The 27,758-nt window shown below is 43.2% G+C and overlaps 1 protein-coding gene across 2 annotated transcripts in view; it reads left to right on the top strand.

The window, feature by feature from the left end:
- MAPK12 (mitogen-activated protein kinase 12) overlaps window positions 1-27,758 on the top strand; it is a 146,105-nt gene that overhangs the window by 77,131 nt on the left and 41,216 nt on the right. For both annotated transcript variants that reach the window (XM_040343681.1, XM_040343682.1), the window contains exons 5-7: window positions 20,978-21,007; window positions 21,880-21,927; window positions 24,008-24,122. In XM_040343681.1, coding sequence (XP_040199615.1) covers window positions 20,978-21,007; window positions 21,880-21,927; window positions 24,008-24,122 — 193 coding nt within the window. The remainder of the gene's footprint in view (window positions 1-20,977; window positions 21,008-21,879; window positions 21,928-24,007; window positions 24,123-27,758) is intronic.

Genomic DNA, 27,758 nt, shown 5'->3' with positions numbered 1-27,758 from the left:
GTCTCACTCTGTCAGCTAGGGGTCCACCACAGGCTGAGACAGAGAGGATGTATGCAAAGGCTATTTTAGGGGGCATTAGATCTGCCCAGGCCAATTCCGGGACTCTGTATTGTCCCGTAATGAGGTGTCCGGGCACGGGACACAAGCATTAATTAAGGGACAATCCCGGGCAATCCGGGACACGTGGTCACCCTAGTACTCGCCACCAGTTGCCCCGCCCCTAGACACGCCCTCATAAATTTCATGAAATGACACTTAAATGTTTTATGCAGAATTGAGTTGTAAAAATAAATATTAACAACAACTTTATCCGTGCCCAAAAATGCAGCCTGCCCATGTCTACCAATGCAGCCACGTGTCCCCAGTGCAGCAAAATGTCCCCATTTTGCAGCCAGAAGTCCCCCCCCCCCCACAATTGCAGCCAGGAGGGGAAGGGAGGCACCACTCCAGGTGGGTCCAACAAGCAATCAGGAACTTTCTTAGGAAACCAAGTCATGGCTAAGCACTAATCAGTGTGAAACGCGTCGGCTGCTCCTTTTCCCGATTCTTTGGCTGTATCCTGGGATGCATTTCTATTTATTTTACCAATAAAGACCACTTTTGAATTTCCTTTGTAGTGCGGCTATCCATCCCTTTTGAAATTTCCTCAATTGCAGCCAGGAGTCCCCCCCCCCCCCCACAATTGCAGTCAGGAGTTCCCCCCCCCCCCAATTGCAGCCAGGAGTCCCCCCCCCCCACAATTGCAGCCAGGAGTCCCCCCCCCCACAATTGCAGCCAGGAGTCCCCCCCCCCCACAATTGCAGCCAGGAGTTCCCCCCCCCCCACACAGCCAGGAGTTCCCCCCCCCCCACAATTGCAGCCAGGAGTTCCCCCCCCCCCAATTGCAGCCAGGAGTCCCCCCCCCACAATTGCAGCCAGGAGTCCCCCCCCCACAATTGCAGCCAGGAGTCCCCCCCCACAATTGCAGCCAGGAGTCCCCCCCCCACAATTGCAGCCAGGAGTCCCCCCCCCCCACAATTGCAGCCAGGAGTCCCCCCCCCCCCCACAATTGCAGCCAGGAGTCCCCCCCCCCCCCACAATTGCAGCCAGGAGTTCCCCCCCCCCCCCCACAATTGCAGCCAGGAGTTCCCCCCCCCCCCCACAATTGCAGCCAGGAGTTCCCCCCCCCCCCACAATTGCAGCCAGGAGTTCCCCCCCCCCCCACAATTGCAGCCAGGAGTTCCCCCCCCCCCACAATTGCAGCCAGGAGTTCCCCCCCCCCCACAATTGCAGCCAGGAGTTCCCCCCCCCCACAATTGCAGCCAGGAGTTCCCCCCCCCCCCCACAATTGCAGCCAGGAGTTTCCCCCCCCCACAATTGCAGCCAGGAGTCCCCGCCCCCCACACAATTGCAGCCAGGAGTTTCCCCCACATTACAGCCTACCTGTGCTGAGTAGAAGAGGAGCCGGAAGCCGCCGCGTTGTTCAAACCGCGGGGAACATTACAGCTTTCAATTCAATAGCCGCCACACACGTCATATACAGCCCCTCCCCCCTTATCCGGGAAACTTTGATAGACAGATCATCCATCCAATCCTGGGATGGGTGATCTGTCTATGAAAAAGTGCCCGGAAACGGGGGAGGCGCTGTATATGACATGCGTGTCGGGGGAACACAGCTATTGAATTGAAAGCTGTAATGTTCTCTGCGCTATGAACGGACATGCATGTATCCCTGTGGGATAGCGGATGTCTATCCGCTGACATCTGATGACATCCGTCTCCGCTATGCTGCATTTATGATGACTGAGGAAAACCCAATTTTTTTTTTCTTCCATATAAAAAAACGAAACAGGTGTAAAACGGATGTCAGTGGATGATCCGATTACATCCGATCCGCTGACATTTGCTTTTTACACAAATATACCACAAAGCATGCTGGGGAAGAGCAACGTCTCATGGGAGATTAGATAAAAAAAAAGATGAAAAACAGATGAGAAACCTGAAGAAAAGGCAATAAAAAAAGATGAAAAACTGACATCTGCTGATGGAAAAACGGACATGAAACCGGATGTCAAAATTGACATCTGCATCCATCTTTCACCAAAAAAAAGGAACTGAACGGAAAGAAAAAAAGGAACGTCTGTGTGAAAGAGCCCTTCAAGGGGTTGTAAAGGTACAATTTTATTTTCCTAAATTACTTCATTTACCTTAGTGCAGTCCTCCTTCACTTACCTCATCTTTTCATTTTGCTTTTCCTTGTCCTTATTTCTGAGAAATCCTCACTTCCTGTTCTGTCTGTAACTCCACACAGTAATGTGAGGCTTTCTCCCTGGTGTGGAGTGTCGTGCTCGCCCCCTCCCTTTGGACTACAGGAGAGTCAGGATGCACACTAACACACTGCTCCTTTCTCTATCTGCAACGTAGAGAGCGTCCTGACTCTCCTGTAGTCCAAGGAAGGGGGCGAGCTCGACACTACACACCAGGGAGAAAGCCTCGCATTACTGTGTGGAGTTACAGACAGAAGAACAGGAAGTGAGGATTTCTCAGAAGAAATAAGGACATATAAAAGCAAAAATGGAAGGATGAGGTAAGTGAAGGAGGACTGCACTAAGGTAAAGGGAAGCTATTTAGGAAAAATAAATTGTACTTACAACCCCTAATGCGGCATTTAAAATGTGGCCTATGGAGAATTGTAAGCATCGTAGTTTGCTGCCATTCCACGGGCAGACGACATTTTAAAGTGTGGTATGTTTGGGATTTAACGCACCATCTTTCACATTATACAAAAAATTGGACTAACTTTTACTGTTTTTATTTTTTTTACTCGTTGAAGTGTATTTTTCCCCAAAAAAATGCACTTGGAAAATACGCTTGGCAAATACCATGTGACATAAAAAATTGCAAAAATTGCAACACCCAACAGGCCGCTGTTAAAAAAAAAAAAAAAAAAAAAAAAAAAAAATTATATAATGTTTGAGAGTTCTAAGTAATTTCTAGGAAAAAATTTAGATTTTTACATGTAGGAGCGAAGTGTTGGAATTGGCCCGGGTACAAAAAATTGCATGGTTATGAAGAAGCATATACAGGCTAGGACCTTGATCCACGGATCTTCACTGTACAGCCTGATGCACATACATTGCTTCTGTAAAAAGCCCTGAACGTGACCGCCTGCACGGTTGTCCATTTATTCCTATGTGTAAATGTATTCAATTCTACAGGATATGCCTCTGCTCGTTGAATAAATGGGGGCTGTGGCACGCAGGGTGCAGAGGATCTGGGGATGACGATTTCAAAGGCAAGGCTACATGGCACCCCCAGGCTGCACAGTGGGTGGGGAAAAAAGGTGAGTATAAGAAGGTGTACTCATCAGTGGCACTGCATTTATTAAAGGACAACAGGTACAGTAGTCCTTTTTAAAGACAAAATAATGTATTTAAGAAGTTGCTGGATTAAATTTGTCATTATATTGTTTTCCTGCATTGTCCTGCACAGCAGATATTGGACAGTGTAAGGTTGTGTTGCATTGCTTGGTTTTGAGTCTGGCATGCTTCAGACTCTGGAACCTGGGCAGAGAGCTATTTAAAGGATAAGTTCACCTTTCATCACATGTTGCACCCATTTCAGGGTGTAGCATTTAACATGTTATGATGCATCGGCCTCCTGCTCCCCCACTATGACGGCTAGCCGGGAATCCTATCCTCCCCACTTGCTGTCAAAATGGGGAAAAAAAGGTTGCTGTGCGGGACTTCGCCCACCCAGCCATGTCACTCATTCACAGCTCTCTGTGAATGGAAAAACACAAGGTCCAGCAGCCTTTGTGGCTGTCGGCTTGTAGTTTCCCACGAATTTACCAAGGCGCTGTGGTAGTTCATTCTTCCTGTCAGCATGTATCGGCTTCCTTGTACGAGGAAGCCTATACACTGATGGATCTGCAGAAACTTGCATGGCTTTACAGTATCCTGCAAAAAATTTGGCATTTAATATTTTTTGTGCAAAGTGAACTTATTTTCTTGTCTCTTCAATAAATCTGGCCACTCCTCTGTGCAGTCTGCTGTGTAAAATGGTAACCTTCCTCCCCACTCTAGAGCAATCTTCACTGTGTGTCCCCTGTTGGGGCAGGCCATTCAGCCCTTCTTTTTTTTTTCTTTTTTTTTTATAATTGATGCACTTTTTTACCTACAAGAACCTGGCGTTTTGTTCATTTTTTTTTTTTTTTTTTTTTTTTTAAATGGGTAAACTTTTCATTTTAACTGAACAAGCCAAAGGTAGAAGCTGATTGGTTGCCAGGCACAGCTGCTCCAGATTTGATAAAGTCCCCAATTTGTGTCTGCATAAACTGGCTGCCATTTTTACATTTTTAATTCAGCCAAGCAGAGATCACACCAATGCTACCATGTTTTTGCCACCAATCTTGCAGGAAATAAAAGAACAATGTTAAATAGTTTGTTTTGTGTTTTTTTAATTCGGTGATCATTACATGAAACCTAGTACAATGGAGAGCGAGATGTTTTGCAGCAATTTTGTTAGCATTTCCTTTGATATCGGATAGGCGATTAATTCCTCTGTCTACTCATTGTGTAAAAAATTCAGTTTTTCCAATGCATTATGTGCCCTAATGGCATATCCTGTGTGCCTGTTATTTCTTAGATTGAGATCGGGTGACCTTCATGATACAACACTGCTACAATTCGAGCCGGTTCACACAGGGGCAACATGACTTTGTGCGCAACTTTGCGGGTCTTCACGCCAATTTTAAATAAAAAACCGCATGGGTTCCCCCTCCAAGAGCGTACCAGGCCCTTATGGGTGGGGACGAGCGAGCGCCCCCCCCCCCCTCCTGAACCGTACCAGGCTGCATGCCATAAATATAGGGGGGTGTAGGTGCTTTGGAGCAGGGGGGCGCCCTGCCACTCCCACCCCAAAGCACCTTGTCCCTATGTTGAAGAGGACAATGGCCTCTTCACAGCATCCCTGGCCATTGGTTGTCAGGGTCTGCGGGCGGGGGGCTTATCGAAATCCGGGAGCCTCCAGATCCCCGGCCCCTCACCCTATGTGAGTGGAGTATGGGGTACATTGTACCCCTACCCATTCACTCTGGGGGAAAATAGTGTCAAGAAAAAAAAACACAGCGCCGGGGATCTTCTTCCGACTTTGGAGGTCTTCTTCTGACTTCTCCGCTCTCTTCCGGCATCTTCTCCCGCTCTTCGGTGTCTTCTGCCGGGCTCCTCCACTTTCTTCTTCCAGCTCTTTTAATAGCGGCGGCCCGGGTTTTCTGCATCTTCTTCCGTTGACTCGACTATCTTCTTCCGCTGTTATGCCGTGTGCGCGGTGCGCAACGATTTATTTAGGCATGGGGCATTGCAGTCCCGGATATCGCTTGTCCCCACCCCCTTTCCTGACCGGTCGGGCTGCATGCTAGTATGGATTTTTGGGGAACCCCCACGCAGTTTTTTTCGGCGTAGGGGGTTCCCCTTGAAATCCATAACAGACCTAAGGGCCTGGTATGCTCTTGGAGGGGGAACCCATGCTGTTTTTTTATTTAAAATTTGGAGTGGAGTTCCCCCTTAAGATTCGCACCGCACAAGTGTAAATCCAGTCTCAAACAATAATCTGCTCTGTGGGAGGGAGGGGTTTGCCTGAGAAAACCTATATATTTCTCTTCCTGTAAAGTTGCTTCAGTTAAGAGAGTGTTTCGACTTTGGAGGCAACTTCCATTGAAATCAATGGGTACAAGTCGCCTAGAAGTCGGATTGAAGTAGTACAGAAACCTTTTCTAAGGTCGGAGCGACTTCAGTAGTGTACATTAAGACCGCTCTCATTCACTTACCGTATTATCGGCGTATATCGGCCACTATTTTCCCTTAAAATAAGGGGGAAATCGTGGGTGCGCGATATACGCCGATAGCCGCTTCCCGCGCTCAGTTTGAAATCCTGCGCCGACATATACCGAGTGCAGTACACTCGGGTACATTCGGCTAGTCTCGGCTTCGCTCGTGCTCACGCATAAACGTCAGAGCGTGAGCGAAGCCAAGCCTTGCCGAATGTACCCGAGTGTACTGCACTCGGTATATGTCGGTGGAGGCGTTCGAACTGAGCGCGGGAAGCGGGGACTCGACTTGAGGCGCGCGCTGGAGAAGCCGGGAGGACACCATCTAGGCCACAGACGGACGCCGGACCGGACGATAGACGCTGGGAAGACACCAAAACTGTAAGTAATAAAATCATATAACATTTTTTTTTCAGGAATTTCGGGGGCAACTTTAGGGGTGCGCAGTATACGCGGGAGCGCGTTATACCGCGATAAATACGGTACATTAATGAATAGGGTGAATGATGAGCGCAAAAAATTAATAAATGGTGCACATAATAAAAAATATATAGATAATTAAATGTGAAGCGTCCAATGTGAAAGAGATCTCTTATACAAAGAGAAAAACAATACACCAAGGTAATAATTCATAAGTGAATCCCTGTGATATTAATGAATGATACCCAAAATATAAAATCAATAAAACGTCCAAATATAAATAGACAATCCTCTATGATAAGAGGAAGTGAATACCCAAATGTGGCAAAGTTCATAGCAAGCAATCACTATGATGATATGAGGGGATGTGATCAAAATGTCCCAAATGATGACAATCAATCCGTGCACATGTGTTGAAAAAATCCTTGTGTACAGCTGGGCTCACAGAGCGCTTACCTCCATATCATGAAAAACCAGCAAAGTATATCCTCGGATGGGGTCAGTCCCAGAGACGAGTGCCTCCCCGACTTCCTCCTCGCTGGATCAGCAGCCACGGTCCTATGGATCCTCGATGTGAGTGTCAGACAGAGACAGCGTCCTTCTCCCTGTGTTTACGGTTGCGGTCTTCACCAAAATGGCGGCTCCGTTTTGCACATACACTAAAGGTGTCTCCAAATGGATAAAAAGACTTCCAATGGTGAAGTATATCCATACAGATTTTATTAAAGTAAAAAGGGTAAACAATTGTTTAAGCTTAAGAGAAGCTTAACAAACAACGATAAAAACAGCAATCCGGCTGTGTGAACGGGATGATACGTCACTTCCGGTCACGTCTTAGCGGCCTTTACGCGTTACGTCACGACACGTGGCCTCTGATGAAGTCACGTGTCGTGACGTAACGCGTAAGGCCGCTAAGTCACATGACGAAACGCGTCAGGTGGACCTACACACAGCTCATTCATTGAGACGCACGCCAATCGCCAGCACGCCTACCTGTCTCAGTGTTTTCTCTGCTTCACAACCGACAGCCGCCGAAGGAGGATTTTTAAAACGGCGCTAGCAGCAGCAGCCACACCATTTAGTGTGAGACCCATAGGCTAGTGCAGCGTGTCTCTCATACTTGTGTTTTATTTATTTTTATCTTTTTATTCTTATTTTTCTTGTGCACGTATATTTTACATCCGCTCATTGGAGCCCCCCTCTGCGCAGGGCTTCCAGTGGAGGCATACTACTGCCTTTGTTACTTTTTCATTTATAAATAAATACAGTTTTTGGGTATTACCCAATTAAACTTTAAAAACATATCACACTATGTGGTTCCCTTTGTTTTTTCCTTTTAACCACTGAGTGACTTTTGAGGACATCTTGGAAAGGATTACATACACCTTGCAGCCCCTGGATAAGGAGATAGCTGAGGATCTGAGCCAAAAGGTCGTGACACCACAGACATCTAGGTACCACTACCATCCGCTTTTTGCCCCCTGGGGGGTGACGACATTCGGTGAGTGGGGACCTATGTGGGGGAGCACAGATGTCACCCCGCCCTAACCATGTGTATCGACACCCTAAAGTCACAAGTTTGAATTTGTTAACTCGTATGCAGGAATAACATCTTAAAGGAAGAAAACTGTCTTGATAGACTTTGTTGAGCTTTTATGCACCTTGTTTTACACCGCTCTTAATTGACCGGACTCAAGAGTGGATGTTAATTACTACACCTGTTATTAGCATTGAATATATGGGACTTGTGTCTCTCTTTTTTCGTTTTGTGATTTTTGACACATTTTTTGCATAATCTCCTAGTCCCCGGAGGGACAGTAGGACTTACACTTTCATTTTTACATATATATCTCTTTTTTATATGTTTTTTAATATTCACTTATATATATATATTTTATGGTATAGCTACACCTACTTAAGAAGCACTGCTTAGGATATTATTTATCATTAGGATAATAGGGATTCACATTAGGGTGTGCCCTACCCCTTGGACACCCCTTAATCACTTAGGGACCACTTATTGCACACGATTCAATTATTTATCATGCAGTGCATGCAGATGCACTTAGCTTAAGGCATTTTCATATTATATGTACTAACACAGTGCAATTTACATTAAGTGATCTCTAGGATACCCACATAGGGTCGAGTCTATAATTAGACACTCATTTTTGCTTTGTGTTTTTTTTCTTTTCTATTTTCGATTACACAATTCTGGCACAAGCTAATCACTCGCAATAACATTCACAACGAACGCCCACATTACTGGGGTACCAGACTAATGTAAGGACTTGGACAGGGTCTTCTCCTTTTTTCCACTCGCCACTTATGTGGTAGCCATATACTTCTGGCACCAGCAAAAAGGGTAACAAAAAGAACTTGCGTTCTCCAATAGGGGAGGTTCACTATATTGGGTCTACCCCCGATTTGGATTACCCAACATTTGTTTTTCCCATAGTATTTGGAATCAACTTAGTGGAATTTCAATTGCAGCGCCACCATCCTATTACCAGCACCATTTAACATTAATCGCATATTGTGATTACTTAGGGAGGCAGCAGCAAATAAAACAAATCCTAAGCGCGGATTCACCCCCTTTTTTGTAGCTGTGCAATTACTTTCTCTTACCGTAGGAGACTTATTTACACTAGTTATTCACATGTAGTTCTAGCATACGCAAACCTTCACATACTCCCAAGTTTTGGCTCATCGGTTTTAGTTTTGGGATATGTCTGACATTCCTGTGCATTGTTATGGCTTGTCGGAAATTCCTAGTTCTACCAATTCACAGCCTGTTCCAAGTCCTGTTCCCACATGCAGCATTCTGTATATAGAGACCATTAAAGCTGCTGATCTCATAGTGTCTGAGGTGCAGCAATTGTATTCATTTTTTTATTTATTTTTTATTGCTGCTGAAAGCCTGAAACTGAAAGTGAGTAGTTTAGAAACAAATCGGTGCTTCCACACCACCCTATACCGGTCGGCATCTGCTTGTACATAATGGCTAGAATTCCTAAATGAGTGACATCAACAACACATTGGGTGAAGAAACCTTTGTCAAATCGTATGATGTCCAACTTTTATACCAAGTTGTTGAAGTTGAAAAGGGTACTAAGAATGTTTAGGTGACCTATCAACAGCCTCCTGGAAGAAGCCGTGTGATCGAATGGGGTTCATTTACTAAAGGCAGATACTGTGTGCTTTTCAAGTGCAGTTACACCAGAGCTTGGTAACTTTCATTATCTGACTTTCATTATCCAATCATGTGCAAACAGAAATGCTGTGTTTTGTGTGTGTGTGTGTGTGTGTGTGTGTGTGTGTGTTTATTTTTTTTTCTTTATTTTTTCTTTCTTTTTTTCTTGCATGTGTTTTTGGTATTCACAAAGTGAAGCTTTATCATTTACTAAGCTCTGGAGCACCTGCACTTTCAAAAGTCCACAGTACATTTGCTTTTAGTAAATCGACCCCAATAACTAAAACCTTCATACAAAAGCTGTATTTCAAAGAATATATTGACTTGCATCGGGATGTTCCAAACAGACGCAAAACTGATATAAAAACCATAAAACATGGCTGTAAATGCAACAAAACCCAATTATTCAAACCTATTGCAAGAATGTATTTCAGTAAGTCTGCTGTATATCATTTGGCAATGTCCCATGGATCCAATTATTCTAGCTTCTTCTGAGCCTTGTTGGAGAAGGGTTTGAGATCTGCATTTATTCACTTGTGAACTACCACACAGATTGCATATGCTTCGACTTGGGTCCCTGACTTGGCTGATGTTAAAGCGGACCTTCAGTAATTTTTTTCAACTTTCCATCTATTAAATCTTCTGCCCTTGTTTTAATTTTGGATAGTAAAAAAATAAGTAATTCTGCCCGTAAATACCTTATACAGCCCACTGGAGAGAGGGGGGAGAGAGATTGCCGGGAAGGCGGGGTGAGTCATAAGAGGGCCAATGAGAGCTGTGCAGGTGTGTGTCTGTAAATCCAGAAAGTGAACAGGTAGAAGCTTCAGCTGCCCACAGTTGAAATGGATGCAGCCAGACTCGGTGGAGGGAGATTTCTGCAGCATATTTGGCAAGTACAGAATCACAGTATATATAAAATAATATGCAAAGTGGTTGGAGGGAAGCTTCAGAATGAAAAAGATGTTTTTATTGCAAATTATGTGAGCAGACTGCAGTTCCTCTTTAACCACTTCCCGTTGGCAGGGCATACACTGACGCCCTCTGGTTTCATTGGTTATAGGGGGGTGATGCCTGAATTTACAGGCATCATCCCAGTATCAATCGCTACAGCCGGCGATTCCTGCAACAAGGCAGAGGTGATCTGAGTGGCTAATTCACTTCTGCAGGTGAGAGATGGGGGTCCCACCCTCTCTCAGGCTCTCCCATCCATAGTAGAGCCCTGGGGGCAATGCGGCTGGCGGTGGTGGTTGCCCTGTGCAGAGACTGAGGAACTGATGTAATTTCCCTCTCTGTAACCCTGAAAGCCAGGAGCGACTAGTAGTTTGTCACTTTCGGTTTCTGCCCCTTTTGTTTAAATGGCCTCCAACAGCCAGTTAAGTAGCCGATCAGACTGATCTGTGTCTGATCAGTTACATGGGAGGTCATAGGTCTAATAGACCCCATATCTTTATAAAGAGGACCTGTCATGACCCATGCTATCACAAGGGATGCTGTTCATCCCTTGTAATAGCAATAAAGTTAGTACAAAAAGTGTTAGTACAAAAAGTGTAAAAAATATATATTTTTGTATAAAATAATAAACAAATTAAACCGCCTCTGTGCTTACGTGCAAATGTGAATGCATACGTTTCTCCCCCACACATATGTAAACAGTGATGGCGCCACACATGTGAAAGATTGCCATGAACTTCAGAGGGAGAGAAATAATTCTAGCACTAGACCAGGGTTCGACAAAACCCGGCGCCAGGTTGCAATTGCGACTAGAATTAGTGACCTGTCGCCTGGGGTGGCACAGCTGGGGTATCCTGTGTCTCTATGCGATCGCGTCGGGCCGCAGCTTTGCGGCCTTTTGCAGGCCTATAGTTCCTTCTGTGATCTGGCGCCATCTAATGGTGGCCGTTGGTATGACAAGACAACCAGCAATGCTAATAGAGCTTTCCCTGTCTGTTTTCACTGCCATCTAATTGGAACCCCCAAACATTGTATATATTTTTTATTCCAACACCCTAGAGAAGAAAATGGCGGTCGTTGCTAAACTTTCTGTCACACCGTATTTGCGCAGCAGTCTTACAAGCGCACTTTTTTGGAAAAAAATACACTTTGTTTAAATAAAAAAATAAGACACCAGTAACGTTGGCCCAATTTTTATATTGTGAAAGATAATGTTACGTCGAGTAAATTGATACCCAAGGTGGCACGCTTCAAAATTGTGTCCGCTCGTAAAATGGCGACAAACTTTTACCCTTTAAAATCTTCGTAGGTGACATTTTAAAAATTTTACAGGTTGCATGTTTTGAGTTACAGAGGAGGTCTAGGGCTAGAATTATTGCTCTTGCTCTACCAATGGCATCGATTACCTCACGTGTGGTTTGAACACCGCTTTCATATGCAGGCACTACTCACGTATGCATTTGCTTCTGCGCATTAGCTCGACGGGGCGCGTTCCTGGCTCCTAGATTCCAAGCAAATTTGTCAAGCCCTGCACTAGACCACCCGTGCAACTTTTTTTCCCAAAAAAATGTGTCTGAAAAACTCCTGCGCAAATACCAGGTGACATAAAAAAATTGCAACACCCACCATTTTATTCTATAGAATCTCTAACAAAAATATATATATAATGTTTGTAATTTTATAGCAAAAAAATTGTTGATTTTTACATGAGGAGCGAAGTGTCAGAAATGGCCCGGATGGCAAGTGGTTAAATTAAAGTACTGAGCAAATGTTTTACTGGGTGTGAAAGAAAATGCTGTAAATTAAGAATGCTTTCAGAAATAGTGTTATTAGTTTATTTTTAGCAACTAACAGAATGGAAGTAAATGAACAGAAGCAAAATCCAAATCAATATTTGGTATGACCACCCTTTGTCTTCAAGACGGCATCATTACTTCTAGGTACACTTGCACACAGTTTTTGAAGGAATTTGGCAGGTAGGTTGTTCCGAACATTTGAGAACAAACTACAGATGTAGGATGCCTCAAATCCCTCTGTCTCTGTAATCCCAGACAGACTGATGATTCTGCAGCAGGACAATAACCCCAAATATAAAGCCAATGTAATTAAGAACCATCTTGTAAAAAATAACAAGAGTCCTGGAAGTGATGGTTTGGCCCCAAAAGAGCCCTGATCTCAACATCATTGAGTCTGTCTGGGATTACATGAAGAGACAGAAGATTTTGAGGCAGCCTACATCCACAAAAGATCTGTGGTTAGTTCTCCTCCCGGAAGTGACAAGAACACTGCATTTCTGGTAAGATGAACAGATTTCATCTGTAATTGCTGAAAATGTTCCAAGCCTAACAAAAATAAACAATGTATATAATGACTGGTAAGCACGACTTCGGGGGTGACTCGGCAAGGCGTCCTGAAGACGACTTCAGAGGCGACTTTATAAATGACTTCTGTATAGAAGTCAATGCGAGTCGCCCCAGAAGTCGTACAAGAACCTTTTTCTAAGTCAGAGCGACTTGCGTCACTCCAATTAGAATGGTTCTGGTAAATAGAATGGGATGTGACTTGTCAGGCGGCTGAGTCGCCCCAGTGTGAACCGGCTCAAAGGTGCGATATATTAGATTTTAACTTTTGGGCTTACCTAAGATGTGGTGCATGCTCTGTGACGGTGACACCAAAAAATGTTTTCACTGTGTACAATGAAAAGCATTACAAAAGATGCAAGCTGTAGATGAATCCAATGTATTGGCTGGAGCTGACCTAAACCATAGATCTGAACTTTTGTGCTGATTTTTTATTTTTTTCAATACAGTGTTTATTTTTGTGTAATTACATAGCTGGATGTCTCTCTAGTCTGTTCTGGAAGCTATGAAGTCATCGTCGGGAAGACACTTGTGTGAACTGGGCAGTTAATAAGCCTTGAAGTCTTGTCCTCAAATACTCCATCTGTTCATAGCTGCACATAATGTGTCCTGCTTCTGTTACCGTCTATGGCCTTATGTTGTGTCCACATGCTACAGTCATTTTTTATAACTTCCTATTGTTCATTTGGCTGTGATTATGATATGGAAGTCATACCTAAGAAAATGTTCTTTCTTAAAAAAAATAATAATAATTAGACTGATAAGTTAATACATTTAGGTAACCTTTTCATATTTACAACATTTTACAGGTTTGGTGCTTTGGGGTTTCTATGTTTTATAGTTTAGAGTGTCATGTATGGGGAACACCATATTCTTACCATTACCCAGTTTATTCGATTTTTACAGTTGCTTCCTGTGGTGACAGTAAGAGGGTAGAGCTTGCTATTGAATGAACAACACAACAATAAACAGCAAGGGTATGCATTAGTTGTGGTGTTTTGTGGTAGTTTTTGCTCCACAAGTGAAAGTATTCAAGCACATAAATGCTATTCTTGTGGTTAAATCTGTTAGGCAATTGCTACTTTGCAGGGAAGGCTTATATGAAATACGTACTGTAGTAGTTTAATTTAAAAATGCATTTTGTGTATGTATGTGTGTGTGTGTGTGTGTGTGTATATATATATATATATGTGTGTGTGTGTGTGTGTGTGTGTGTGTGTGTGTGTGTGTGTGATAGAGATATATATATATATATACACACACACACATATTTTACATACACATACACACACACACACACAGTACAGACCAAAAGTTTGGACACACCTTTTCATTCAAAGAGTTTTCTTTATTTTCATGACTATGAAAATTGTAGATTCACACTGAAGGCATCAAAACTATGAATTAACACATGTGGAATTATACATAACAAAAAAGTGTGAAACAACTGAAAATATATTTCATATTCTAGGTTCTTCAAAGTAGCCACCTTTTGCAGCAGACACATCTCTAGAACTGTTAGGAGGAGACTGTGTGAATCAGGCCTTCATGGTAGAATATCTGCTAGGAAACCACTGCTAAAGAAAGGCAACAAGCAGAAGAGACTTGATTGGGCTAAAGAACACAAGGAATGGACATTAGACCAGTGGAAATCTGTGCTTTGGTCTGATGAGTCCAAACTTGAGATCTTTGGTTCCAACCCCCGTGTCTTTGTGCGACACAGAAAAGGTGAACGGATGGACTCTACATGCCTGGTTCCCACCGTGAAGCATGGAGGAGGAGGTGTGATGGTGTGGGGGTGTTTTGCTGGTGACAATGTTGGGGATTTAATCAAAATTGAAGGCATACTGAACCAGCATGGCTACCACAGCATCTTGCAGCGGCATGCTATTCCATCCGGTTTGCGTTTTAGTTGGACCATCATTTATTTTTCAACAGGACAATGACCCCAAACACACCTCCAGGCTGTGTAAGGGCTATTTGACCAAGAAGGAGAGTGATGGGGTACTGCGCCAGGTGACTACCTCTTGAAGCTCATCAAGAGAATGCCAAGAGTGTGCCAAGCAGTAATCAAAGCAAAAGGTGGCTACTTTGAAGAACCTAGAATATGAAATATATTTTCAGTTGTTTCATACTTTTTTGTTATGTATAATTCCACATGTGTTAATTCATAGTTTTTGATGCCTTCAGTGTGAATCTACAATTTTCATAGTCATGAAAATAAAGAAAACTCTCTGAATGAAAACGTGTGTCCAAACTTTTGGTCTGTACTGTGTGTATGTATATGTGTGTGTGTGTGTGTGTGTGTGTATATGCAGGGGCGGACTGACAGTTCATGGGGCCCCCGGGCAAAAGGAGATCATGGGGCCCCCTGTGTCTCCGCCCATGTGTCCCCGCCCACGTTAAAGCTACATTCACACAAAGTCCCACCTACATATTGCACTGCCCACATTGCAGACATTCAAAGAATTTCTCTACACACTGTTCAAAATAAATGTTTATTATAGGAATTAAAACATTCTTCCCACTGATCACCAATGTAAGGGACATTCTTCCCACTGATCACCAATGTAGGGACATTCTTCTCACTGATCACCAATGTAGGGACATTCTTCCCACTGATCACCAATGTAAGGGACATTCTTCCCACTGATCACCAATGTAAGGGACATTCTTCCCACTGACCACCAATGTAAGGGACATTCTTCTCACTGATCACCAATGTAAGGAACATTCTTCCCACTGATCACCAATGTAAGGCACATTCTTCTCACTGATCACCAATGTAAGGGACATTCTTCCCACTGATCACCAATGTAAGGGACATTCTTCCCACTGATCACCAATGTAAGGAACATTCTTCCCACTGATCACCAATGTAAGGAACATTCTTCCCACTGATCACCAATGTAAGGAACATTCTTCCCACTGATCACCAATGTAAGGAACATTCTTCCCACTGATCACCAATGTAAGGGACATTCTTCTCACTGATCACCAATGTAAGGGACATTCTTCCCACTGATCACCAATGTAGGGACATTCTTCCCACTGATCACCAATGTAAGGGACATTCTTCCCACTGATCACCAATGTAAGGGACATTCTTCCTACTGATCACCAATGTAAGGGACATTCTTCTCACTGATCACCAATGTAAGGAACATTCTTCTCACTGATCACCAATGTAAGGGACATTCTTCCTACTGATCACCAATGTAAGGGACATTCTTCTCACTGATCACCAATGTAAGGAACATTCTTCTCACTGATCACCAATGTAAGGGACATTCTTCCTACTGATCACCAATGTAAGGGACATTCTTCTCACTGATCACCAATGTAAGGAACATTCTTCTCACTGATCACCAATGTAAGGGACATTCTTCTCACTGATCACCAATGTAAGGGACGGTCTTCTCACTGATCACCAATGTAAGGGACATTCTTCCCACTGATCACCAATGTAAGGGACATTCTTCTCACTGATCACCAATGTAAGGAACATTCTTCTCACTGATCACCAATGTAAGGGACATTCTTCCCACTGATCACCAATGTAAGGGACATTCTTCTCACTGATTACCAATGTAAGGGACATTCTTCCCACTGATCACCAATGTAAGGGACATTCTTCCCACTGATCACCAATGTAAGGGACATTCTTCCCACTGATCACCAATGTAAGGGACATTCTTCCCACTGATCACCAATGTAAGGGACATTCTTCCCACTGATCACCAATGTAAGGGACATTCTTCTCACTGATCACCAATGTAAGGGACATTCTTCCCACTGATCACCAATGTAAGGGACATTCTTCCCACTGATCACCAATGTAAGGGACATTCTTCTCACTGATCACCAATGTAAGGAACATTCTTCTCACTGACCACCAACGTAAGGAATATATATAGGGAATAACACTCACTTAGGCTGGATTCACACCTATGGCATTTTTAGTGCTTTTTGCATTTTGCAGATTTGCACTACAGAACGTGTTCCATAGGAAACCATGTTAAATGGATTGTTGTGCAAATCTGCAAAATGCACAAAAAATGCCATAGGTGTGAATCAGCTTTAGTCCAGGTTCGCACTGACAGCGGGAATGAAATTGTGCGAGACAGTTCAGCTAAACTCGCATGATTTCATACCCGCATATCAGTGCGAATTTGGCGGGTGATTTCAGAGACATCTGTGAGGGTTGCAGCACAGATGTCTATGGAAATTGCACCAAGAAGTCGCCAAAAGTTGTACAGAAACTACTTTTGGGAATCGGCGCCACAAATGGGGCATCGCACCGATTTGGTTAGTGCCATTGCCATGCGATTTGACATGTCAAATCGCATGGTAAATTGCTTCAATGTGAACCAGGTCTAAGTGCTATTCCCTATATATAACACTGATATCTACACACTGAGTGGCATTCAGTGTACCAGATATCAGTGTGCAGGGGCGGATTGACCAGTCAGTCGGTAACTGCCCGAGGGCACCGTGGTGGCAGGGCCCGGGCCGGCTCAGTCCGCCACTGGAGGTGCCCGCAACAGTGGCAGCTTATCATACACAATAAAAAAAACTGAGTCTGTACCCCCGAGAAAGCAGTGCCTTGAACCATTAAATCCCACTAGCTAGGTTGATGTGGCTGTTGTATATGAGGGGGTCGGGAGGTATGAGCTGGCCGGTGTCCTGACGATATGGTTCCTCTATCTGATAGTTTCCGACCTCAACTGTGCATGCTCAGTCAGAGTCTACGGAAATCTCCAAGGCTGAATAGCTGTTTGTCCGCTGTAAATGGAGCATGCGCAATGCGCTCGCTCCCGACCCGATGCTTGGGGCTGGTTATACATGGCTCCTCCACTCGATGGCCAGTGCTTTTGTCAAAGGGGTGGATGTCATATTGAGAATATCAACAAACTGGGGGTGTGTGTAACCAGCACCAAGCATTGGGTCGGGAGCGAGCGCAGTGTTCATTGCATATGCTCTGTTTACAGCTAACAAACAGCTCTTCTGGCTTGGAGATTTTCGTAGCCTCCGACTGCGCAAGTGAACCTATCCGATAGGGGAACCATCTTGACAAGACACCGGGATGGATGGCTCATCATGTGCACTAGTGAATAGCCCCTGACATGACCTGCTACCTGGTAAATAAGCACAGACACAGCACAGGACAAGAAGGTAAAGAAACAATCAGCATGGGCATGGCTCTTATTACACAGATTAGACACTGTCACGGTAACTGCAATCACAGGGCTTTCATTACTTATCACACTGACCTGCTAATCTGCACACAACACAAGGCAGGTCATTGTGAATGCCATTCGTTCCTGTGTCTGTGCAATTCAGTGTGCTCTGCCTCCCCAGTCCAGCAGCAGCAGCTCCTTCACATGCAGTCCTCCGAGGCAGTGATTTATGGCCCCGCCCCCTCAGCTGAAGCACAGGGGAGAGAGGTGGGGAGAGAGGTGGCCGGAGCGCCTGTCATAGTGTCACTTTACATCCCCACACGCACGGCTCACGGCTCTGATGAGCCATCCATCCTGGGAAGCTCATAACTCCCGAGCGAGCCTCTTATACAAGGCATCTCGGGGGTACAAAGTACAGACTCCGTTTTTTTTAATAGTGTAGAAGCTGACGCTGCTGCGGGCACCTCCAGGGACGGACTGAGCCAGCCCGGGCCCCCCCACCACGGGGCCCTCGGGCAATGACCGAATGACCGAATGGTCAGTCCGCCCCTGTGTATATGTATATGTATATGTATGTATATATATATATATAATATGTGTGTTTGTTTGTTTGTTTTCCCCCAATTTTCTTTCTTTTCTCAAGTACAAAAACATCCAATTAAAATATTCAAATAAATGAATATATAATTGCATTTTTTGGTGTGATGTATATATTCCTGGAGCATAGCTTTTAAGTACCCACTGAAAAAAAGTATAGTAAAAGCGACAACAGAAAGCAGCAATTCTTACTGTTTATTGGGTTAAAAAACAAATAGAATCGCTCAGTCTGTGAACCTTTAAAGTAGAAGTCCACCCTAAAACTAAAATCCTTGCATCACTAGACATCCACACTCTAAAGCCTCGTACACACGACCGCTTTTCCCGGCAGAAAAACTGCCAGGAGAGCTTTTGGCCGGTAAAACCGGATGTGTGTATGCTTCTTCGCAGGTTTCCCATCAGAAAAACAGCTGGAAATCCTGGTGGGAAAATGGAGAACCTGCTCTCTATTTTTCCGTCGGGATTCCCAGCGTTTTTTTTTTTTTTTTTTCGCCAGATCTACTACTTACCTATGGGAAACACTGCGAGGCAGTGCAGATGGAGCATACAAACGGCCGGGATTCCCAGCCAAAGCTCCATGGCAGTTTTCCTGCTGGGTTCTCGACTTTCCCCTCGGTTTTCTCGGCTGACTTTTTACCGCCGAGAAAAGAGAGTGTGTGTACAGGGTTTTGCACTAACCTATCTAGCCCTGTAAAGAAGAAATCGGTATACATACCTTTTCTGCAGCTGCCCTGATTCGATCCCACACTGAGCGGTCAGACACGGCTTTGCTGTGAAGGTGGGTGCAGAGGACATGGCCAACAATGGAAGCCCCATAGTAATTCTATGGATGTCATCGCTCCCCATTCATTTTACAGCCATTAACCCGGACGGTCATCTGCAGAGCTTCCGCTACTGGAGATTGGGTTGGATCATCTTCAGAAAAGGTATGTATACTGATTTCTTCTTTTTAGGGCTAGATAGGTTAGTGTTCGAATGTGGATGTCTATAGATGCAGGGATTTTAGTTTTGGGGTTTACTTGCACTTTAATAGCTAGATTCAGAAAGCCCGCCGCATCTTTGCGGCGGCGTAGTGTATCGTATTCACACTACGCCGCCGTAAGTTAGCAAGGCAAGTACTGTATTCACAAAGTACTTGCCTGCTAAGTTACGGCGGCGTAGCGTAAATGGTGCCGGCATAAGCGTGCCTAATTCAAATGAGGTTGTGGGGGGCGTGTTTTATGTATATGAAGTGTGACCTGACGTGATTGACATTTTTTAAGAACGGCGCATGCGCTGTCCGTGTACATATCCCAGTGTGCATTGCGGCCAAGTACGCTGCACGGATGTATTGGTTTCGACATGGACGTAAATTACGTCCAGCCCTATTCACGGACGACTTACGCAAACAACGTAAATTTTTCAAATTTCGACGCTGGAACGACGCCATACTTAACACTACTAGTCCAGCTATTTGGAATAACTATATGCCTGAAAATGCCTTACGTAAACGGCGTATCTGTACTGCGTCGGCCGGGCGTACGTTCGTGAATCGGTGTATCTTGTGATTTACATATTCTACGCCGAACGCAATGGAAACGCCACTTAGCGGCCAGCTTAAAAATTACACTTTAAGATTCGACGGTGTAAGACACTTACGCCGCTCGTATCTTAGCCTAATTTAAGCGTATCTGGTTTCCAGAATACGCTTAAATTTGCGTCGGCCCAGATTCTGAGTTAGGTCGGCGTATCTACTGATACGCCGGCCTAACTCTTACTGAATCTAGCTAAATGTCTAGTACACACAGGCCGAATGTCGGGTGGCATTGGCCTGTTCACTAGAAGCTTCTGTCGAAGGAGCATGACCAAAAAAACCCTGCAGATTAGCTCCCGACCAGCGATCTTGGCCAAGAGGCCTTAAGGTTATAAATGATATACAGTATTAAATGATGCTTGATTTAGGCCCCCATGCACACACTGTCCGTGTTTTCATGGTCCCTTTGTTCTCGGCTCTTGATTGAATAGATTGATGGAAGCGCAGCTATTAGAGGTTAGTATATGTTTGTTTAAAAAAATAAAGAGATTTTACAAACTCTTGAAGGATGCCAGCGCCAAGTTGAGCAAATCCCAGTAGTTTGGCATATTTCTCAATTTTGTAGCGCATTAAATCTTTACCCAAATTCTGCCATTTATGTGTATTTGCCTATAACCAAGTACACTGTAGTAAATGATATGCTCACAAGGTAGCACCATAACGCCTTTGACTTTTCTTTGTGATCCAGTGTAACCTGTGCTTTTGTAGCCTGGAATAAGACCATATCTGTGGTCACCATTCACATAAATGGAAGCTTAATAGCTCTACCTTACATGGGGTAGGCCTCTGATATCTGAGCATGTCTGCTCACATTGTGTTTTTGTTTTATGTGACTTAATCTGTTCTGAATTACAGATACATAGTATTAACTTCTCACTTTTTACATTTTCATTTCAGTACATCCATTCAGCTGGTATCATCCATAGGGTAAGTATTCAACATTTCAGTCGTGGGAAAACCTGTTTCCATTTCTAGTTTTCTGCTTTTACTTATGGTAAAATATTATGGTTGTTTTGGGGGAGGCCCGTTGCTTCTCGTTTCAGGCCTTGTGTCCCTATGCAGATTTGATTTGCATCCCCAGTAGGAAATGATTCACTGTCTGACAGTAATGAGCCCTTTGTGCTTCTTTAAGAAGGCAAGCCCAGAATAAGTTGGACTTGATTCAGTTTTTAATAGTCTTTTCCTTCACACACTATACTCTTTGTTGTGGGAGGATGTCACCTCAAGCGACTGCTTAGCACCAGCTCAGCCTTGGTAACTTTTTAATTGCTTTAATTGTATGTTCTGAATCAAAAGCCAAATGGGTTTTGTAACCGTTTGCCTGACATTAATTCTTACACTTGAGTTTTCCACAGAGGGATAGCAATGCTATTAGTTCCCTGTATAAATGTCTCCTAACTGATAACAAGGTAACCTAGTTTCAAGTTAAAATAGATGTCCAGGGAAGGTATGAGCTTCATCTTTGGATATACAGGGTCAGATTCTGATCTAGTTGGGGGGCACGCTGTAAGTGTTTTTAATTCAGTATTACTATTAAAGAACTCCTTTGAGTACAGTCATACCTAAATAGCCCAAAACATAATCTTATTTTAGAAGACCAGCATGTGACAGCTGCATTGTTTTCTCTTACACAGGGTATGATTGACAAAGGGGGAAATCAGGTTTGCTTGCAGAAATCATGGCCAATCCTAGATAAAAAAGGTCAATTGGGCGTTTCAGTGGCTCACCTTGCACAAATTCTAAGTTTTATAAGCGACTTAACTTATCAGATCTATTTGTGTTTTTATATTCATCTGCAGGACCTAAAGCCTGGAAATCTGGCTGTGAATGAAGATTGTGAGTTAAAGGTATGGAAACATAGACTTTTATTGGTTAATTTAGCAAAGTGGATCTTGCAAAAAATAAATAAAAATGTTCTAGTTTTTGATTTTACAATTAAATCTGCCCCCCATCACATTCCCAATATAATGGTAAATCCCTTTACTTGTGGGCTGAATAGGACTAGCTGATCTGACAAAACTGACTTTCCCTGTGAGCTGCTATTGTGTCTCTCTTAAATAACAGTTCTAATGTTGGCCTTGTATATGGCAATTGTCAGTAGATCAAAAAAAGCGAACGCCAACCATTTTTTTCAATCCTGTTAAATACTCTAAAGTGTTGGTAGGTTTCCTTAATCTATTTAGCTGTTCTTGTAATTGGAAAGCTTGTTAAAAGTGATTGAAATTGTCTGGCAATGCATATGGCTGCATGAGGGCTCGGAACTTTTTCACTTTTCCCAGAATGACACAATTCAAGCCTTTAAAACCTCATCCACACAGCCTGACATTGTATGTGTGGCTTGATGCCCTGTTGGAAGAACGATTGTATACATTTGCTAAAATGGCTTCAAATGATCCTGCATTGCAGTTTTATGTTGCCTTTGTAAAAGATACTATCATGATATTCTTTGAATTGTAGATGAAAACCTACAAGGAGGACAAGGAGAAAATTGTCTGCATGTTCATGTTCATTAAAGGAGAAGTTTTGGGGTGTGTAAAAAAATAAAATGAACAAACGTACATACTCGCCTCTATGATGCAGCATTAGTGTAATGCTGCATCTCTCCCCTGCTGGCTCGAAGCCCTAAGGGGTGACGTGACCCCTGATCGTTCAATTCCCAGCTTAGCTCTGAGCAGAGTGGTTACTGTCAGTCCCTGCTCTCTGCTCTACACCTCCAGCACTTTCTGGTGTGCCAGGCAGGAGTGGGGTCAGGCGCAGCTGGCTTTGCCTGACTCAAGTTCTGTGAGCCGGAGCCAGCTGTCAGCCGGACAACTGTGTGGATCCTGACAATATGGTCAGGATCCTTTTTAGAGCCTGGAGTGGCTCTGTGACATCAGCCAATTGGCTGATTCTGGGTCACAGGAGTGCAAAAGTAAATGCACTTCTGTGACCCTGAAGTAAAGTATGACCAAAAAAGCTTTTGGCATTGCTTCTCTTTTTAAAGTTCTTTACTGTGCAGGTTTGATGGTAAAGAAAAACTCTGGAAACTTTACTGCTATAGGATCATATTCATTTTAAGCTGATAACTTAAATAATTAGAAAAGATTGTAGCCTGACATTGCTGACTTCTCCTCTTGATAATTTTAGCTCATTGGCTTTCTTACTGCCGCTTTGGCTTCAGTGTTTTCACTGACCTGGAACAAGTATAGAGTTGAGAGATTCTGACACTCATTCAAAGCAAACTGAACATTTTCCTGGGCTTTAACTCTATACACAGCCCAGCAACTAGCATTTTTATGAGACTGATATTTTACAAACTCCATATGTCATGACGGGTGTACTCTAAGAACATTTTAATGTTTTTATTAAAATGTGCCATGTAATAGCAAGCATACACGAATTCGGTGTATGCCATTTGCTGGAGCATTGTATTTTAGTTACATTTTCATTCAGCCAGATAATATATCTAATGCTAGCCTGCTGCAAGAGTAGTGGATTGAATACATGAAAGCTGCACATCATCTTTTATATGCCCTCTCCTCTCCTTAGGTACAGTCACAGAAAACGTTAGTTTAAAAAAATGTATCTTTTGTTATTGCACAACACGTTTTTAATTTAAAAAAGTTCTTTAAGAGTAATGTGTAATAATCATAGAGCTGGGGGGGAGCTTGGGTTAGGATTCCTGCTTATAGCCTAAAACACAGTAGTGTAAAGCATTTCTATTTGTTTTACTGTATGTACAATGTGCAAAGTGTGTGTGTGTGTGTGTGTGTAGCTCTAGGGTATGGTATATTGTCTATTTGTGAAGCTAGTGAAAATATAGATCAGCTGATTAACATCTCGTACATGTCCTGCGTCACTGTTCTCTTCTTGTTTTAAGCTAATGCTTCCTCCTACACTAAACTGTTGGCGGATGTCCTGATAATTATTACTCGCATATGTTCACAGATCCTGGATTTTGGACTGGCAAGGCATACAGACAGTGAAATGACAGGTTATGTGGTGACCAGATGGTACAGAGCCCCAGAGGTGATTCTTAATTGGATGCATTATACACAGACAGGTATGGTGTTTGAGCTAGGGTTAGTACACTGTTACCGGTCATACTATAATTTTTATGTATGTCTAAACAAGCCTTTCATAGATTGCTAATGTATGCATGAAATCACTTTACAAACTGGATTAAAACGCTTTTTCGTCATTTTATTTTTTCTGATAAATGGCATCGGTACCTTGGCAGGCAATTTGTTTGCACTTCTGAGGCCAGGTATAATACATGTACTGTGATCATCAACTGAACAACAATAACAATTTTGGGAATCCAAAGCCCTTATTCTAGTGGGTTTTCTTGACTACACCAAATGTGTTTGAGAGTTCAATAAAGCTACTTGATTGAGTTTCTGTTGGTTCCCTTGCCCCACCAATGTTTTTTTACAGTCCTACTGTTGCACCAGAGGGTGGGGGGGTCAGTCTTCCTTCTTTTATTAATTGTAATAAAATAAAGGAGAAGTCGATGAAGTCAATGAGACTATGTGCTAATGGCTGCAGGAGACGAGAAGACCAGAGACTAGTGAGAAAAAACACTGATAGATGAAAGCTGGTGTGTGATTCATCCAGCTTGGGTGGGTTGACTGTGTAATCCAGGGTTCAGCTTACTAGGCAAAGCAACATTAGGTAGGCGGCATAGACATTGTGATTTACAATTGCATGAAACAAGTGTTATAAAAAATGGTTTGTACAATGCTGGTATGCTAGTAACAATCAAAACCCATTAAAATGGCAGCAGCAACAGTAATGGTAGTGGCGGTCACCAATAAATATGAAGTTTGAAAGATGCCAGTAGCAGTTCCCAGTAATAGATAAACACACAATGATGCCAAGCAGGAAAACACAAGCTGGGTAATAACCAACCATAGGCATAGTGTTTTTAGTCTTGTTTTTAATATAATTTGCATGTATTGTCACCCTTTCAGACACAAATTTGCATGACAATAAAGACAATTTTGAGTTTTACTGGATGAAACTGGGCACAATAGACTGTCCTTGTTTGGTTTTGTACATACTTTATGATCAGGATTAAAAGGCAATGTAAAAAAATGTAATTCTGTTTTTCTTGCATAGTAAATGTAATTAAATTATTGCAGATGAACATTTTGTATTGTATACAACCAGTAAGGTGGTGCTTTGGGCACCTTTTTCAGATGTTTTCAATTTTCATTCTCTAAAAAGACTGTTTAGTCAAGTCAGAGCACTGACTTCCATTTTTTTATCCAATCACATTAAATAATAAAAAAACTATTTTTGCTTGCACTTGATCAGATAATGGAAATCTGCAAAGCTTCACCTCATTTACTCAGACAAGGGAAATTTCCCTTGCAAAATTAATAGACTTTTTTTTTTTTTTTTTTGCCTTTTTAATAAATAAATCCGAGTGCCTGAAAGACAAAAATCACTTATGTCGTTGTTGCTCTTCAGAAAACCCATAGAACTATGGGAATCTTTTGTGTTGTATTAAATGTTTATTTGTAATATTAGAAGTGTGAGATCATGTTGGAGATGTAAAACATCAATTATATATGCCCTTCCATCTCTTGACTCCCTCCATCTGCACCCCTCCCCCAAACCTCATGTACCAAAAGCAGAATTTTCTTGTTGACCAAGGCCTTGTTAATCAAACCCTGAGCCCCACCTCCTGACTGCCCCACAGTTCCTATTTTCCCCATACCTACCTTACCCTGAACATATGCGCATCTTTGACACAGAGGTTAGAATTAGACTTGGGAAACTTAATATTAATAAATCACCGGGACCGGATGGCTTGCTCCCGGGTGGCCCAAAATGTATCCCTGGGAATGACAGACCAGTTAGCATAACATCAATAGTATGTAAGCTCTTGGAGAGGATGATGAGGGACTATATATACAAGATTTTAGTAATGAAAACAGTATAATTGGCAGCAATCAGCATGGATTCATGAAGAATCGTTCTTGCCAAACCAATCTATTAACTTTCTATGAGGAGGTGAGCTACCATCTAGATCAGAACTCGGCCCTCCAGCTGTTTTGAAACTACAAGTCCCATGAGACATTGCAAGACCCTGACAATCACAGGCATGACTCCAAGAGGCAGAGGCATGATGGGATTTGCAGTTTCACCACAGCTGGAGGGCCGAGATTGCCCACCCCTGATCTAGATGAAGGCCTGTAGACGTGGTGTATCTGGATTTTGCAAAAGCATTTGACACGGTTCCCCATAAACGTTTACTGTACAAAATGAGGTCAATTGCCATGGACCATAGGGGTGAGTACATGGATTAAAAACTGCATACTAGGGCGAGTTCAGAGGGTGATGATAAATGGGGAATACTCAGGATTGGTCCCACTACCTAACCCTGACCATTCCATTTAATTTGTTTATAAATGACCTGGAGGATGGGGTAAACAGTTCAATCTCTGTATTTGCGGACAATACTAAGCTAAGCAGGGCAATAATTTCTATGCAGGATGTGGAAACCTTGCAAGAAGATCTGAAAAAATTAATGGGGTGGGCAACTACATGGCAAATGAGGTTTAATGTAGAAAAATGTAAAATGATGCATTTGGGTGGCAAAAATTTGAATACAATCTATACACTGGAGGGAGAACCTCTGGGGGAATCTAGGATGGAAAAGGACCTGGGGGTCCTAGTAGATGGGCTCAGAAATTGCATGCAATGCCAAGCTGCTGCTAACTGAGCAAACAGAATATTGGCATGCATTAAAAAGGGGGAGTAACTCCAAGGATAAAGTGATATTTCTCCCACTCTACAAGACTCTGGTCTGGCCTCACCTGGAGTATGCTGTCCAGTTCTGGGCACCAGTCCTCAGGAAGGATTTACTGGAAATGGAGCGAGTACAATGAAGCTAACAAAGGCAACAAAGCTAATAAAGGGTCTGGAGGACATTTAGTTATGAAGAAAGGTTGCAAGCAACTTATTCTCTCTGGAGAAGAGACGCTTGAGAGGGGATATGATTTAAATTTACAAATACCATATTGGTGACCCCACAATAGGGATAAAACTTTTTGCGTAAGGGACTTTAAAGAAAAAACACATGGCCACTCATTAAAATGAGAAGAAAAAGGTTTAACCTTAAACTACATAGAGGGTTCTTTACTGTAAGAGCGGCAAGGATGTAAACTTCCCCTCCACAGGCGGTGGTCTCAGCGCGGGGGGGGGGGGGTTAGGGCATCGATGGTTTTAAAAAAAACTATTAGATAAGCACCTGGACGACCACTACATACAGGGATACACACATAGTTTGGACCTGGTGTCTTTTTTCAGCCTCACTTACTATGTGACTATAGATATCCAACTGGAGTTTTTAGAACTTTTTATGGTGGTATTATTTGCTAGCCATGCACTTGGCTACAGATATTAGAGCTATTCTGTGACCAGTTATGCCTTGTCTGTAGCACTGTAATGTGTGTGCAGGGCTAGCGCAAGGCAACATTGGCACTTGCCTTACGGCGCCAGCGCTAGCTAGGGAACAGGGTGGAAAAATCAGTCACGGCCGAGACTGAGTCTCTCTCTCTGTCTCTCTCTCTCTGTCTCTCTCTCTCTGTCTCTCTCTCTCTGTCTCTCTCTGTCTCTCTCTCTCTGTCTCTCTCTCTCTGTCTCTCTCTCTGTCTCTCTCTCTGTCTCTCTCTCTGTCTCTCTCTCT

The sequence above is a fragment of the Rana temporaria genome, chromosome 3 (genome assembly GCF_905171775.1).
Source record: "Rana temporaria chromosome 3, aRanTem1.1, whole genome shotgun sequence".
Classification (NCBI taxonomy): Eukaryota; Metazoa; Chordata; class Amphibia; order Anura; family Ranidae; genus Rana; species Rana temporaria.
This window is presented reverse-complemented; position numbering and strand designations above follow the sequence as displayed.